The sequence below is a fragment of the Typopeltis vanoorti genome, chromosome 17 (assembly GCF_054136105.1).
Source record: "Typopeltis vanoorti isolate ZY-2024b chromosome 17, IOZ_Tvanoo_1.0, whole genome shotgun sequence".
In the NCBI taxonomy this organism is placed as follows: domain Eukaryota; kingdom Metazoa; phylum Arthropoda; class Arachnida; order Uropygi; family Thelyphonidae; genus Typopeltis; species Typopeltis vanoorti.
Window position 1 is genome coordinate 98,786,766 of NC_143565.1, and position 17,407 is coordinate 98,804,172.

Consider the following 17,407-nt stretch of genomic DNA (forward strand, 5'->3'; position numbering starts at 1 on the left):
GAGTATCTTTCTTTTTGTGAAATAATATCAGGACTTCTTTTTATGTGTGAAAACAAATCAAAGTATTACAGATTATAAAGAACCAAGATATGGTTCATCCCTCCATTTTAATGTTAATCAGGGTAATGGGGGGGGGGGAGAATCAAAGAAATCCTAACTGAGTTTTGGAGGAAAAAAACCAGCATGAAAAAGAGTTAAAACTGTTTGGTTTGGTGCAAAGAAATGACCATGATAAGAATCCAGATAATTATGAACATGACAACGAGATCTAAGTGGTAGATGACCTAACCAAGTGAAATACGCACTTTGCCTATTGGTAGTGGTTTTGTGGGGGGGGGAGCAGCTATAGTCATGTTTGATTCCCAAAGATGGTTGCCAGCTTCTGTCCACCCCAATCAGTGAGTGATATCTTTCACTGTGTATAAACTGTGTACAGAAGCATAGCAGTTCTGAAGGCTAGCTCCCAGATAGCATACAGGAGTGAAATTGATAGTAATGTATTAACTTTCTGATCAGCCAGTGCACAACTTCATTGCCATATGCACTGTCACACTGAGCCTGGATGGATGCAGTGGTATGCAAGGGGCACTGTTGAGGCTATGTTGTGGCATGGAGAGATACATATAGATGTTCTCTATATGTATCTTCCCTCACAACATGTTCCCTTGCTCTTTTTCTCTTCACCCCCAAAATACTATGTACACTGCAATTATAATAAAAACAAAATTCCCTCAAGAATTCAAAATACTCAAAACCTCACAAAAAAAAATTCCATACAAATTCATTTCATCAACATTTGTGGTATAAACACTTAAACAACATAGATGACATAAACCACCACTTAGACATCCAAGTCTAATCTCCTATTTCCAATTAAATTAAAAATCACTGTCAACAACCACAGTCCATTTTGTGTGTCCAAACTACACCCTATATTATCGAACTCAAGCATCAAACTATAGGCCTATCTGTGTGTCAGGTGTTGTGGTTAAGTTGTTGGAGAAGCTTGTGAGAACTAGGATCCAGAATTGGGTTGACAATAATGGCAGTATCTTTGATGGACAGCATGGATTTGCTAAAGGGAGGTCATGTTTTAGTAATCTACTTATTTATCACAATGAAGTGATTGCTTCATTGGACAGAGGAGAAGGATACACAGTAATATACTTGGATTTTGCAAAAGCTTTTGATAGAGTACCTCATGATAAGTTGACAGTCAAACTAGAGCAGATGGGGTTGGATATTACATTAGTGCATTGGATTGGAGACTGGCAACAAGTTGTTTATGGGGGAGCGATATCCAGGAAACAGAAAGTCACTAGTGGAGTGTCTCAGGGGTCTGTTTTAGGGCCATTACTGTTTAACTTGTATATTAATGATATTGGTGAAGATTTGGATGGAGATATTCAGTTGTTTGCAGATGATGCAAAGTTGGGATGAACCAAGAAGAGTAGAGAAGATGTTGTGGCCTTACAAGAAGACTTGAATAAATTGTGTGATTGGGCACGAAAATGGGGATGCGAGTTCAACGTTGCAAAATGTAAGGTTTTCAAATTTGGAAAACAAAGATGGGATGCAGAATTTATGCTTGGTGAGGATATATTGTTGGAGGTGGAAGAAATAAGAGATCTGGGGGTGATAGTGGATAAGGATCTGAAATTTAGGGGACACATAGCCAAAATTGTGAAGACAACATAAAGGCTTCTGGGAATGATGCAGAGGACACTGACTTGTAGAAGTAGGGAGATTCTTGTTCCGTTGTATAAGGCTTTGATTAGGCCACACATGGACTTTTGTGCCCAGATTTGGTCGCCTGGTTTTCAGAAGGACGAAGAGATGTTGGAAAGGGTCCAAAGGCGATTGACTAAGGTAGTTTCTAACTTCTGGAATGTCGAGTATGAGGAAAGATTGAGAAGATGTTTGCAGAGTCTGGTGGACAGGAGGAAGAGGGGAGATATGATAGAGACCTACAAGTTGGTAAGGGGTTGTTATAGGATCAATGCTGGAGAAGTTCTACAGAAAATAGTGGGAGATTGATGGAGAACCAGAGGTCATCCCTGGAAACTGTATAAAGAGGGTGTGAGTAGGGGAGTGAGAAGGTTTTTTGCATGCAGAATTGTGAATGATTGAAATACCTTGCCTGAGAGTGTGGTGTCTGCAAGGAGTTTGAGTGTGTTTAAGATACGGTATGATGAGCTGTGTGTGTGTGTGTGTGTGTGTGTGTGTGTGTGTGTGTGTGTGTGTGTGTGTGTGTGTGTGTGATAAAAGGACCTCCCAGATGAGTCTTTGACTCCATGAGGTCTTGGGGTAATAATAATAATAATAATTATTATTATTCCTTCTTCCTGATGGTACCTGTATTTTGTGCAAATATGATATTCATTTTCATAGGATGCCTAATCTTGAATCTCACTTTATGATCTTTTGTGGCTTATGAATTTCTTGGTTTATTATGTATAATTTATCTGCTGCCTCAATTGCTTCCATAATTTTGAAAATCATTCTGACCTCTGTGACTTATTTAATAATGAAGAGCTTGATTTCTTGCAATTCAACCCCTAACAGTGAAGTAATCTTCCTTGGTGACTTTAATATTCACCGTTCCAAATGGCTCCCCCTTTCCCAATACCAATGACAAAGCTTGAAAAGAAGCAGAATATCTGCTGTAAGCAATGACCTAAAGCAAATTTTTCATCTCCCAACCAGTATTCCTGACAATCCTCTCTACTCACCTACTACAACTGGATCTTTTCTTAACCAGCTCTATGTCCTGGTAAGCCAGAGAGGTGACTGGTCCTCTTGATAATTCAGATCAATCTCACCCAAGTGGCACATCCTTTGCTCAACCATTCATAACCTTGTGTCTTTTGGCACTATTGCAGTGACAAGTCCCTGAGACTTTTACTCCATATTTTAATGGTAATCTGTTACTGTTCTCCAGCTACATGTTGTGATATTTTTATAGAAATTATCCATGTTGGAACAAAGGCTTTATTCCCTATTCTGGTCAAAAACACCCAAGCCATAGTATGTCAAAAAAGTGTGCCATTGTGGTCCAAGAAAAAACAGCTTATCATAAGTCACTTGAGATAAAAACTCCAACTTCATTTACAACCTACAACAAAGCCCACAATTGCAAAATCATCATTGACAGAGCTAAGTCTAAGTTTGAAAGGGCTAAATGTAGAAAACATGTTGCTTATGCAAATAGCAGCAGTGCATTCTGGTCCTTTGCAAAACTCTTATGTGCAACTCTTGTCCATCTGTTCTCCTACCTCTCTCACCCAGACATAAGTATTGTAACATCACTTAAAGAAAAAGCTGACCTCCTGGCATCATTCAACTCCTGCATATCTTCTTACCTAGGCATATCACCTTCTCCTTTACCCAAGACACTGAATCACTTGCCTCCTGTGGTCTTCCAGTGAAAAGATGTCAGAAAAATCTTAATCAACTTGAAGACCAAAAAGGTTTTTAGTCCTGATGATATCCTACTAAATGTACTCAATATATTTATTCCTGAATTAACACTTGTTCTTTATGCAGCTAATCCAAGCCCATATGCAGCTAATTCAAAAAGAGTGATAAGTATCTACCATCAAACTATTGACCTATTGCTCTCATCTCAATGTTGTCTAAGTAATAGAGGAGGTCATCAACAGTCAACTAGTCAGTGACCACCCATATGGATTTTGCCAATCAAGATCCACAGCAGATCTCTTTACTTACATCACCTGACTCTTAACATGCACTAAAGAAAGGTCTGGAGAAATATGTGATTTGCACTTGACATTTGACAGGGTTTAGTATTAGGGACGTCTTGGCAATTTGCCATTTTATGGTCTGTCTTCCATTTTTTATAACTAGGCGTGCAGTTTTCTCTCAAGTTCCATGTGTGTTTACTGGTAGAAGGTGTTCTCTCTTGAAATTTTCCCATTAATATGTTAAACAGCATGCTCTTATTTCATCCACCCTCTTCCTTATACACACAACCTCTCACTGAGCTCAAACACTATCCACAGTTACACTGGTGATAGCATTCTTCATTCCTCCTATTCATGCAACTAATCTTGCAATGCAATCATCTCAAGAATCAAAATCATTTATAATCAGTATCCTAAAAAACTTAATCTTCATACAATCATTGGAGTGATGACAACCTGGTCACCTTCATTGCTTCCAAAGCACTGCTGTCTTTCTTTTCACAACCCCCCCCCCCCCCCACTTTTGATAATGCTCAGCCAAGAACAGCTTTCTCTTCTTAGATTGACTCTTACTGATTTTTCTGGCATAATCAAATGACTTCTATAGCATCGTGGCTTCCTTGATTTCATTGAAAACTTTACTTTTCATTTATCCAGCTACTTACTTTGCACAAATCCCAAATCCACCCAATCTTACAATACTGCTGTCACAATTGGGTAAGTTCACCTAAAACCTCTCTAAAAATTTATTTTTAGAGAGGTTTTAGGTGAACCTCTCCTCATTGTCTCTTCTACAGATATATTATTCCATAGGCAGTGTTCAGCAGAGTTGCCATTCATCATATTCCCTATTTCTTCTAAATGCACAGTAACATAAGTAACAGCTGCTCAACTTCATTTTACAGCTGAACTGTTGGCTGACAGATTACTTTCATTCACTTTCATCAGTTCTATGAACAGTCTTCTCTAATGTATTCTAACAAAGACTAAAACCTCCTGTTCTTCAAAAAAGAATATCAACAGATTGCTATGCTCTTGATCCCAGCCCACTGACACCATTTATTTGCTGCGTGTAGGCCATGTAGCCTCTCAAGTGATATATACATATATAAATCCACACATTAGCATCTACATTATGATATATCACTTGATTCTCAGCAATATCAAAGACTACATTATCTAGAGTATGTATTATGATCTTGTATATGAACTCAAAAAAGCTCAAGGCATGAATTTGAAATCCTCAATCATCCATAATATACAAATTTTGAATGTTTCATAACTATATTTTTGTGGTTAGGTACTATACATGACATTAACACAAAAATATATATCATCATCATCAAGTTCCTCACATGTACCCTCAAGGGGTGCAGCACAGGATATGATAGTACTATATGAAAAACTTACATCAATACTAACTTCCTATCTGCAATTTTCCTCCAAATCAATCTGTTATTACCTGTCAAGACTCTAACATTATCAGATCTTATATTTCTGTCTTCTAATGCACTTTCTACTGTATCAATCCACCTACATCTTGGTCTTCCTCTGGGTCTTTTTCCTGCCAACCTGGCAGAGAACACTTGTTTTGCTAATCTTTTCTCTCCCATTCTGTTTAAGTGACCATATCACCTGAGATTAACTCTGCTAACACATTCCTGGATGCTAACAATGTCAAGTTCTTTCCTAATATCCTCATTTTCAATATGCTATTGATGCCATCTGTTCATGCTCCTAATCTTTCTAAGGACTCTCATATCTGTGGTCTCTAGTCTTTGGTCAAGTGTTTTATTTCTAACCCAGCTCTAGATCCATAAGTAAAAATTAGTTTGAACACTGTCTTGCATACAGCAAATTTAGTGTTTTGCCCAATTTCTCTCTTATTTTATATACATTTATTCAGTTGACTTCCTACCATACCGGCTTTGTTGATTCCACTGTCTATTTCCATATTTAATATCTTCATTAAAAATTGTGCCTAAATAGCTGAAATGTTTTACTTGTTCTATAAGATCTCCATTCACAATGCAGTTGATATTTATGCTTCTGCCTATTTTCATTGTCTTTGTCTTGTTATTGCTGACCTTCATACCATACCATATCTATTATATTATTCAATTTGGTCAGGGAATCTTGTAGACTTGTAGCTGATTTATTTAGAAGTATAACATCATCCACATAAAGCAAAGAGCTGACATTAACATTTTCAATTCTGATATCAGATTTAATATCATTTTCCTTCATAACTGATCCATATAGATAATGAATAACAGAGGAGATAATGTACATCCTTGTCTGACACCAGATTTAACATCAAACTATCTTTCTGTAGTTGCTTCAATTCTAACTGCTGATTTCAACTCAAATAAAGACTAAGTATTGATTGATATAATGCCACATTGACATCATATAACTGTAGCGTTTTGAATAGTTTTTCTCTTGGCACCTTGTCATATGCCATATATATATTCTGAACATTCATTTTTACTTGGTAGAAAATATTATAAATTATTTTAAATGACTGATACTGAGAAATAAAGAGATGACATGATTTATTTAAAAAGATACTAATACTTTACTGTTTCGTTGAATGGATCAACTTCTTCAGGTATCACAATGAAAGAAATATACAAAAAATAACAGACTTAAAAATTGCATTAACAGTACTAGTCCAAAAAAAACAGTAGTACATTTTGAAAACAGCAATGCGAGCTTGAGTTCCAAATAAAAGTTGATTACATGCTGTCAAGAGTGCGTCAGTATTGAACAGAGGCAATGTGTACGTCAGAAAGATTAAAACTTAGGGAGTTATTGATATGAGAAGAATCTAAGGCAATTTCTCTGGACTCGACAATCTTTCTTTCAAGTTCTTCATAGCACACATGGATATTAGAAGTCCGTGTCCAGTCCACAATGTGTTGGTGGCCTTCATCTGAGTTAACGGAGAAAAGAACGTGGCTAGAGAGAGAGTGCTGGGTCTAGTCCTGTTTGAAGAAAAAGCTATTAACTCCTTTCCCCTTTAACCAAAATTTTGGTATCGTTATATAGACGATATATTCCTCATCTGGTAAAATGGTGTCAACAACCTCAATTTAATTTTGGACCACTTAAACAAGTTTCATGAAAAAATCTCTTTTACCTTCGAACTGAAATCCGATGACTGCCTCCCCTTTCTAGATGTGAAGCTTACCAGATGTTCTGAAAGTATTAAAATCTCAATTTTTAGAAAACCTACTCATACTGACAGATACTTTCATGCTTCTTCCCATCACTACCCTCCGCAAAAATTTGGTATTATTTCTACCTTAGCACACCAGGCCAAATCTTTACTAACAGAAGAAACAGAAATTGAAAATGAACTCCTTTTTCTTAAAAAGACTTATCAATAATGGTTTCTCTCCTAATAAGATTGAAAAATTTCTTTCTCTCCGTCACTCAACTGCTTCTGAAGATCCCTCTTCCCTCAGATCCTTTATTTCTTCCCTTATATCAGCTCTCTTTCACCAAAAACTAGCTAAAATTCTCAAGAAATTTAACTTCAGAACTTGCTTCACTACACTCCCAAAACTTCGATCCATACTTAGTAAACCTAAAGAGAAACATCTTTCAACTCAGTTTCCAGGAGTCTACAAGATCTTATGTGATCGTGGAAAGCCATACTATGGCCAAACTGCTAAATCCATCCTCCTTCATATGGAAGAACACCGTAGAGATATTTCCTACAACAGCACTAGAGCCAGCACTCTCTCTCTCTCTAGCCACGTTCTTTTCTCCGTTAACCCAGATGAAGCCAGCCAACACATTGTGGACTGGACACAAACTTCTAATATCCATGTGTGCTATGATGAACTTGAAAGAAAGATTGTCGAGTCCAGAGAAATTGCCTTAGATTCTTCCCATATCAATAACTCCCTAAGTTTCAATCTTTCTGATGCACACATTGCTTCTGTTCAATACTGGAACACTTGTGACAGCACGTAGTCAACTTTTATTTGGAACTCAAGCTCGCATTGCTGTTTTCAAAATGTACTACTGTTTTTTTGGACTAGTACTGTTAATGCAATTTTTAAGTCTCTGTTATTTTTTGTATATTTCTTTGATTGCGATACCTGAAGAAGTTGATCCATTCAACGAAACTAGTAAACTAGTAGTATCTTTTTAAATAAATCATGTCATCTCTTTATCTCTCAGTATCAGTCATTTAAAATAATTTATATATATATATATATATATATTGATTACAAGATTAATATTACAGTGCATGTAGTCTTATGACAGCATTTTTCATTCTATAATGCTAGACCACCATAATTATCCCATAATGCTACAAGAAAGACTGGCGCAGTTCTAGTCACTGGCTAGAAGAACTTTTTCCAAGCTTTTTTTCAGCAGGTTCTCAAGTTAGTCGATCTTTGGTGCAGGTGGGGTGTGTTCCCAAGTTTTTAACCCCACAACTCAGAAGAAACAGTGCAGAACTGCCATTGACCATATCAGTTAAGGAGTAGAAACATACAGTTTTCTGCCATACTCTCATCCTGAAGTCTTCAAAATCATCAGTGGATTGAATCATGAATTCACCTGAACTTGCAAGTTGCCTACCAATTTGCAAGTTCAGGTGAATTCATATGATTTAATCTACTGATGATTCAATCCCCATAGGGAATAAAAGGCATTAAAGAAGTTATTTAGAAGATGAATATGTTTAAGTGCAAATTGGGTTACCTCATTTTTAGGAAGATGCAAGAGATTCTGGAAAGGATTCTAGAGAATAGTAACTAATTCTGGAAAGGATCTAGAGAATAGCAACTAAGGTAGTGTCATTTCTAGAATATCAGTTATGAAGACACTGAGAAAATGCTATCTACAGAGCCTTGTGGATAGAAGGAGAGCTAATCTGATTGAGACGCATAAGTTAGCACAGGATATGTATCAGATTAAGATAGAAGAGGAAACTGGATAAGGAAGGTGAGCAAGGAACCGAGAGCAAGAATTTTTTTTATTTTTCTTGGAGAGTGTGGGTCAGTGGAATACACTGTAAGTAGTGGTGTATGCAGAATACTGAATGAATTTAAGACATTATTTGATGATCATTGAGTTCAACAGTGAGGAACTCTCAAAATGAATTTCTGATGCCATAATTTTCTACTCTTCTCATAACTTATCATTATAACAGATATGTTGGTCATCTGAACTAATGGAAGTTCTGCACTGTTTTTTCTGAGTTGTGGAGTTAAAAACTTGGGAACACCCCACCTGCAGCAAAGATCAACTAACTTGAGAACCTGCTGAAAAAGTTCTAGCCAACATTAATGGTTAAATGCACACTACTGTTCCTAACCCTTTTAACATTTTAATACATAATCACTCAATTATCCAGCACTTTAGATTGACAACCAAATTCTGTTACAGCACCATCTTACTGTACCTTCAGTTAACCTACCATTCGAATACCTGACAAGAAATGAGTTCCTATTGTGGTCAGCTAACTGAAGGATTATAACTGCATCCAGGAATACCAGATTTATGGTTTTGGTGCCCTTTTTTCTTTCTTTTTTTTTTTTTTAGTAAGCCTTATTTTTCTTATTTAGAAATACAGTCAAACTTTGTTGTAACGAGCCTGGAAATAATGAGAAAATGGCTGTAATGAGCAAACCGCCATAATGATTTTAATTTAGGCATATTCCCATACAACCACTCACTTTTATAACAAGCATACTAAACGAATATACTGTACACATTTTGGTATTTATGCAAACATTCTTAATTGCTCAGATAGTTCTTGGAATAGATAATGAATGAAGTGCCTTAGCTTTTATAACTATGTTCATCAGATTATGAGCCAGTTTATAACCTAATCTTGTCCTTAGGGATCATCCCCTCACTACTTACCTCTCCAGCGTCTAGCCTACAGCCCTCATCCCTCACTTTATCCAAACACGGCCACAAATGTAAAATCAATTAAAAACAAACCCTTCAGTCATAAACATGCCTACTAAAAAGGAAGTCTCTCTTGAGTCGCTAAAATGTTGAAATTATTTGCAAGTTAGAACACTGATGGGAAAAATATTGAGGTGTATAAAAGATTTTCTTTGTCCTCTTCAAGAGTATTGACATTGTGGAAAAATCAAGGTGTTTACATATTATTACTGGAAAACAACATAACTGAAACAAAAAAAATTTAGAAAGCACAAGCTTACAAACATTGATGATGCCACAGTAATTCACTACACAAAGAAGAGAGCTGGATTCTCAAAAGATGTCTGATCATGAAGGCTGAAGCAGAAAAATTTGCTAAAAATTTGGACATGACGATTTTGTATGCAACTATGGCCAGCTTTTTAAAACGACTAATTGAAATCGTGTTTATTATTAATTAGTAATGTTCTAATTATGGAGAAATAAACTGTGTTTAGTATTAAGTGTATTGTAATTTATACAGGCATATTCATACAAATAATACTTTATTATTATATAACACCTCCAGGGAGTCTGAAGACTCATCAAGGGAGGGCACCTACTCCACAACTCTCCATATATTACATACTTTGATGATTATTCACTGTATGTTACCAAAGTATATTACATACTTTGGTATGTAATATTTTTGCTCTCTAATACTTCTTTTGTTTTTTGAATCTATTTTTTTAAATTAAGTTATTGAGAATTAAAAAAAAAATAGGAAATAGATTTAACTCATCACTGATATAGTGAGTTACAACAAGGAAATTTTGTTGGTCTTGTGGTACTCGTTATAACCAAGTTCGAGTGTATAATAATTATATATTATTTACGTATAATCATTCTATAAAATATATTTTAATGCTTATTATATATTTATAATATTTCAAAATCATTAAACATCTCATACTGTATTTTTTTAAATTATCATCATCATCATTATCATTGCATGATGATGATGATCATCATCATTATCATTGCAAGGAAATCTTCATGCAGTTCCATGGCTACTCAAACCAGACAATCCAACACAATACCTATATTACCTCTCCTTGAACACACTCGTTGATAAAGCATTCATTACAGATTCTGGCAACTCATTCACTACTCACCAAATGGAAAATCTAGTCCTGTGGCAGTTAATAACCACACACACACACACTCTCTCTCTCTCAATTTCCAGGGATGACCCTTTGTTCTTCCCCACCAAGCCTGAAAAATTTCCTCTTTTATCAACTTAAATGTTTCTATCATATCCCTTTCTTTTTCTCCTACCAGCCAACTTCTACAGTTCATAAACTCTCAATCTATCCTTGTAGGAAACATTCCACAGACCACTCATCATCATGGTTGCCTGATTCTAGATCCTTCAACACGTTGTCATCTCCAAGAAATTCATGAACAGAACTCTACACCTAAAAACAGAGTGGCCTTAACAAAGCTTTATAAAGAGGAAAGATAACTTGATTACTAGTGTATTCTTCAACAGTCAAATAATCCAATAAGTTGCCTTGACCACTTTTGCAAAATGACCTCTGAACTTCAATTTCCTATTTATCAATGCCTGCAAATTCCTAGCTTCATCAATTTCATGATGTACAAATTCCATCAATGTAGAACAAAGCTTGTAATCTTTTCATTCTAAACTGCATAACTTTATGCTTTTTTCACCCATTATCTTTTGACCATACTGTAAGCCAACTGAAATCATTCTGTAGCTATCTACATTGATGATGGATGATGATTGATCTCATCCATCACTTTAGGACAAATAGAGTCCCCCTAATGAGGGGTTCACAACGAAATTAAGGTGGCCAGTTCATCACTCCTTGCTGCATCCCCTAAGAGTAGTATTCATGACTGTAATCCGTGTGTGTTCATGGGGCCAGTGCCTGCTTGCGAGAGGAAAAACCCACATCTACATTGCCTTGACTATAACTATCCAATTCTGCATCAGCAAATAACTCAATATTGCCTTTCAAATCATTTCCTATATCATTATCATCGATGTAAAATTGAAAAGTGGTCTAAACATACAGTCCTGTGACAAACTGCAAGTCGCAGTTTGTCACAGGACTCTTTGGTCATACAATACTCTTTGGTCCATTTACCACCCTCTTATCCATATTTACCATCCTTATATCTGTCCCAAATTGTGTTAGAATTCTATGTGGTATCCTGTCAAATACCTTTGCAAATTCAGCAGTATATCATTCTCTTTATTCAACTCTACTATCATTTGATTATAAAAAGTGAATAAATTACTAAGGCATCACCTATCCTTCACAAAGTTCCCTCCATGGTATATCATGTTCTTATCAACCCATTCTTGAATTTTGTCTTTGGCCAATGTCACCAATACCTTTACCACACTTCAAAGATACTTATTGGTCTATAATCTGCTACCTTTGTCTGATCCTCCTTTACGCAATGGAACTATTTTCCCTCTTTCCATTCCTTTGGGATTTTACCAGAGCTAAGGCTTAAGTTAAACATTTTTTTTTTTTTTTTTTTTGCAGGCGTAGACTTCTGTGGCTAATTGGCTCAAAAGATATATTTTGGTGATTACACCACATTTTTTTATTATTCAGTTATATAAAACACTGAAATAATAGTTCCCGACAAGTTTCGTAAATCGTAGGATTTACATCTTCAGGGAGTAAATAGTATAACTTAAAGTTTAAACAAGAGAATTAATAAATACAAATCATAACCGTCTGGCTATTCATAAAACTCAAATAACCAATTATTTGAGTTTTGAATAGCCAGACGGTTATGATTTGTATTTATTAATTCTCTTTGTTTAAACTTTAAGTTATACTATTTACTCCCCTGAAGATGTAAATCCTACGATTTACGAAACTTGTCGGGAACTATTATTTCAGTGATTTATATAACTGAATAATAAATGTGGTGTAATCAGCGAAATATATCTTTTGAGTTTTTTTTTTTTTTGAAAGTTTATTTTTCACTTGGTTAGACTATAATAAATTTAGTTTAATCCTTTATTCAAGTGTGAGCAAAGTTTGCACCTGAAAATATCCTCAGGACTGAATATGGTGTTTGTACTACCTTACTGAGGGTAAGGTAGTACAACTCCAGGCAACTCGTAGCAAAGGTGGAGCAAGCTACCAACACTCCTATCCCAGTATCTCCCATAATGCAAAACACATCTCCTTGCAGATATGTATAATGTTATGCATTAAGGGATTGGCCACTACCCAGACTAGTTTCGACCTTTATTGAGGTCTCTTCAGTTGGATAAAGGATTAAACTAAATTTATCCAGAGTAATTTAATAAAAAAGATGGCACAACCTTTCGACAACTCCTATAGGTAAAGATGACCTCGCTATTGCTTCTGCCTGGTATCTCCACCAATGGGCCTGGCTCCCACTGAAGAGACCTCAATAAAGGTCGAAACTAGTCTGAGTAGTGGTCAATCCCTTAATGCATAACATTATACATATCCGCAAGGAGATGTGTTTTGCATTATGGGAGATACTGGGATAGGGGTGTCGGTAGCTTGCTCCACCATTGCTACGAGTTGCCTGGAGTTGCACTACCTTACCCCAGTAAGGTAGTACAACACCATATTCAGTCCTGAAGATGTTTTCAGGTGCAAACTTTGTTTGCTCACACTTGGATAAAGGATTAAACTAAATTAATTATAAGTTAAACAGTCTAGTTAGATGCAATGCCAATTCATTTGACCATTCTCATAATCACAAGGTCAGGTTTGTGTTGAGACCTTGTAATATCTTAACTATTCCCAATCCATTAATTTCTATTTCCACATCTGTTACTGCAATATCTTCAGCTGGATAATATACTATTTACTATGTAAAAACAAACTCAGTACTGATATATGGTGCCTTTCATAATTTGGTAACATAGGAAGCCTATCTATAAATTGCCATTACCTATAATACTAAGCCCATAAATTTCAAGTGATTGACAAAAAATCCTATAGGCTGATTCTTTTCATTTTATTTATTTATTTTTTTGAATTGAATTAAACCAAAACATGGTATGAAAGTAAATTTAATTAGGTCTGTGAGATTCTTATCAACCACCCTAATCTTAACAATAATGATGGTCTAAAAAATCCCAAGCATATGGAAGGCACAATCAACCTTTTTAAGCAAAGGTTAATTAACCTTTCTCCCTAAGAGTTAACTATAAATAAGACCATAAGTAATTCAGAATCTTAAATCTAATATAACAATTGTCATGTTAAATTAGACATCATTGTTACTGTGAGAAAACTACCTATATGAAGGAATATTTCTCTGATGTCTTAAATAGAACATAGCTTTGATGTAGTTAATTTATTTTATTTCGTTTATTTATTGTAATTTTATTTTCACTAGAGGTCAGGCCAGTAGAATAACCATTGATCAAATTATTGTCTTCAGCATACTGTGTGAAATGCAATTTAGCTTGTCTCTGTATATATATATGTATATTCCAGATGATGACTTTAATATGAAGGTCGAGACATTGGGAAATTAAAATAATTATTTATAACAGAGTTGTAGAGTCCATAATTTGCTTAAAATGAATGCTGATTACTGTGTAACACTAAAGGATAGATTTATGTAAAATGAACCTATAAGCTGATGGTTTCTTCGGGGGGGGGGGGGATTCTGAAAAAGTTTTTTTATTTAACCAATGAACAGAACAAAATAGAGTATAAATTAAAATAGGCAATTCAGTATTACAATATAATTTCATCTTGAAATACTAGAGAACTGAATTTTTAATTCTGAAATTCCATGTTGTAGATGTTACTTAACAATGATTCTCTTCTCTTATTTGCAACAATAAACAAAAATAAATAAAATAACCTCATGAAAGAGTCAAATCCTCAAGTTTAATAAAAATCTGAGGGAGGAAAAACAAATACCAAGCCATGTTGCTAACCTGAATAGTCTGTACTATCCGATTTGTTAATTCGAGACAAGCCATAGCTGTTGATGTAGAGAAGGAATTGGCACCACGCTGCAAACCTCTCACTATCCGCCCATCTTTGCGGTACTGTTCTATAGGCATCCAAAACAGATCACGGATTCCTTGAACTTAATTCGGATTAAAAAATAAATTACTTAAACTTTAATGAGGTTCGGAAAAAAGATTCAGAATAAAAATTTCATTAGTCAAACAATAATAAAACACTTACATAGCTGCACAAAAGAATACATAGGTCCTACACCTCCAAGTAGACTTGGCAGTTGATTCCTTTTGATGTCTTGTTGCCATTCATTAGTAGCATAATTAAATAATTTATCGAATCCTAAGAGTCTAAAATTAAAATAAAAAGTCTTCTTATTTTGTTTTAGCTAAATGCAATTTTGAAGGCTGCAATTTACTGACTAAAATTTTAATAACTGCTTAAATGTATTATGCCTCTTATAATAGGTAAGAATTATATTCATATTATCTAAATCAGTGACAGGCAACCTGCAGCCCTTTGGTTAATTCTGATCTGTTCATGAAATAAAACAATATTATTATTAAGAGAGACCTTCAGGGAGTCAGGAACTCATCGAGGGAGGCCACATACTACATGTACCAGCTATCATACTTATTCTTGAATGCATTCACACTGTTCGCACTCACAACATTCAATGGCAGTCCATTCCAATCATGTACCACTCTATGAGAGAAAAATCAAGCCCTCATCCCCTTTTTAGTGGCATTCATTCTTAGCTTCCAAGGATGTTCTCTTATCCTTTCCACATCCTCCATAAATTGAAAAATTCCATCAATTGAAATCCTGTATGACCCTTTTAGAAGTTTGTAAGTCTCGATCACATCACCCGCTCTTTCTCCTGTTTGCTAGTGTCTGCAGTCTACAAATTCTCAATCTGTCTTCATAATTGGTATTCCATAATCCTGATATCATTTTCCTTTTATCCTGATATCATTAACACTCTCCTTTGCAGTCTCTCCAATACATCAGCATCTCAAAGGAAACCAGACCTGAGCACAATAGTCCTAGTGAGGTCTTATCAAGGCCTTGTAAAGAGGCAAAACGACATCCTTATCTTTACATGTGAATGTTCATTTCAGCATCACAATTATCTTTTGAGTTGTATTTCTAATCTTTGTTAGATGGACCCTGAACTTCAACTTCCTATCTACTATAAGATCCCTAGCCTCATCAGTTTCTTGAAACATAATGAACTGGCTAGTCCTTTGACCAGGCTGTTTAATACGAGTCTCAGAATAAGGAAGATTCCACAGGAATGGAAAGAATGTATGGTAATTCCATTGCACAAGGGTGGTGCAAAGACCAGTGTATCCAACTATTGACCAATTAGTATCACAGGAGTGGTTGGGAAGATTTTGGAAAAATTGGTTAGGGCTCGCATTCAGAAATGGGTTGACAGTGAATCTCTACTTTGCAATGAGCAAAATGGGTTTATTAAGGGAAGGTCATGTTTTAGCAACTTGTTCACATTCTATAACAATGTTACCATTGAACTAGACAAGGGGAAATAGATACACCAACTTATCGAAAAGTATCTTACACCATGATACTGTCTCTCTTCATAATAATAATAATAATAAAATTGGAGAATATGGGTTTGGATTATAGAATCTGATAAGAGGATGGCTGACTGACAAATATCAAAAAGTAGTATATATGGGATGTAAGTCTGCAAGATTTAAGGTAACCAGTGGTGTATCACAAGGATCAGTGCTTGGTCCATTGTTATTCATTCATCTATACATTAATGATATTGGGAAGGATTTGACAAGCGATATACAGCTATCTGCTGATGATGCAAAGATAGATAGGGTAATCACCAGTACTTGCAGAGCGATTTGAATAGGCTGGAATCGTGGGCATGCAAAAATGGATGTCAGTTCAATATCAGTAAATGCCCACGAAGTCATGCACTTCGGCGTGATTAGATATCCAATGTTTTATTATATTGGTGGGATTATACTTGAAGAAACTAATCAGGCTAGGGATCTTGGAGTGTTAGTAGACAGGAAGTTGAAGTTCAGGAGCCATGTAGCAAAGATAGCAAATACAACTCAAAAAATAATTGCAATGCTGAAATGAACATTCACATGTAAAGATTAGGATGTTGTTTTGCCTCTTTATAAAGCATTGATAAGACCTCACTTGGACTATTGTGCACAGGTCTGGTCTCCTGGTTTCTGTTGTGATTCTGATATTTTGGAGAGAGTGAAAAGGAGAGTGTTAAAAATGATATCTGGATTATGGAATACTGATTATGAAGACAGATTGAGAATTTGTAGACTGCAGAACTAGCAAACAGGAGAAAGAGGGATGATATGATTGAAACTTACAAACTTCTGAAACGGTCATACAGGATTTCAATTGATGGAATTTTTCAATTTATGGAGGGTGAGAAAAGACAAGAGGGCATCCTTGGAAACAGAATGAATGCTGCTCAAAAGTGGCTGAGGGCTAGATTTTTCCCTCATAGGGTGGTGCATGACTGGAATGGACTGCCATTGGATGTTGTGAGTGCAAGTAGTGTGAATGAATTCAAGAATAAGTAAGATAGCTCGTGCCTGTGGTATGTAGCCTCACTTGATGAGTCCCTGACTCCCCTGAGGCCTCTCTTAATAATAATAATCCCACCAATATAATACGACATTGGATATCTAATCAGGCCGAAGTAAATGACTTTACATTTAATGAGATTGAACTAACATCCATTTTTCCATGCCCACAATTCCGGCCTATTCAAATCATTCT

General features: G+C 35.6%; 1 protein-coding gene across 1 annotated transcript in view; it reads right to left on the reverse strand.

Moving 5' to 3' along the window:
• The window catches only part of Atg2 (Autophagy-related 2), a 616,887-nt gene that overhangs the window by 26,744 nt on the left and 572,736 nt on the right, over positions 1 to 17,407 (reverse strand). The window contains exons 40-41 of the mRNA XM_090407292.1: positions 14,846 to 14,967; positions 14,590 to 14,744 (exon numbers count right to left, since the gene is read on the reverse strand). Of these exons, the coding sequence (XP_090263418.1) occupies positions 14,590 to 14,744; positions 14,846 to 14,967 (277 nt within the window). The remainder of the gene's footprint in view (positions 1 to 14,589; positions 14,745 to 14,845; positions 14,968 to 17,407) is intronic.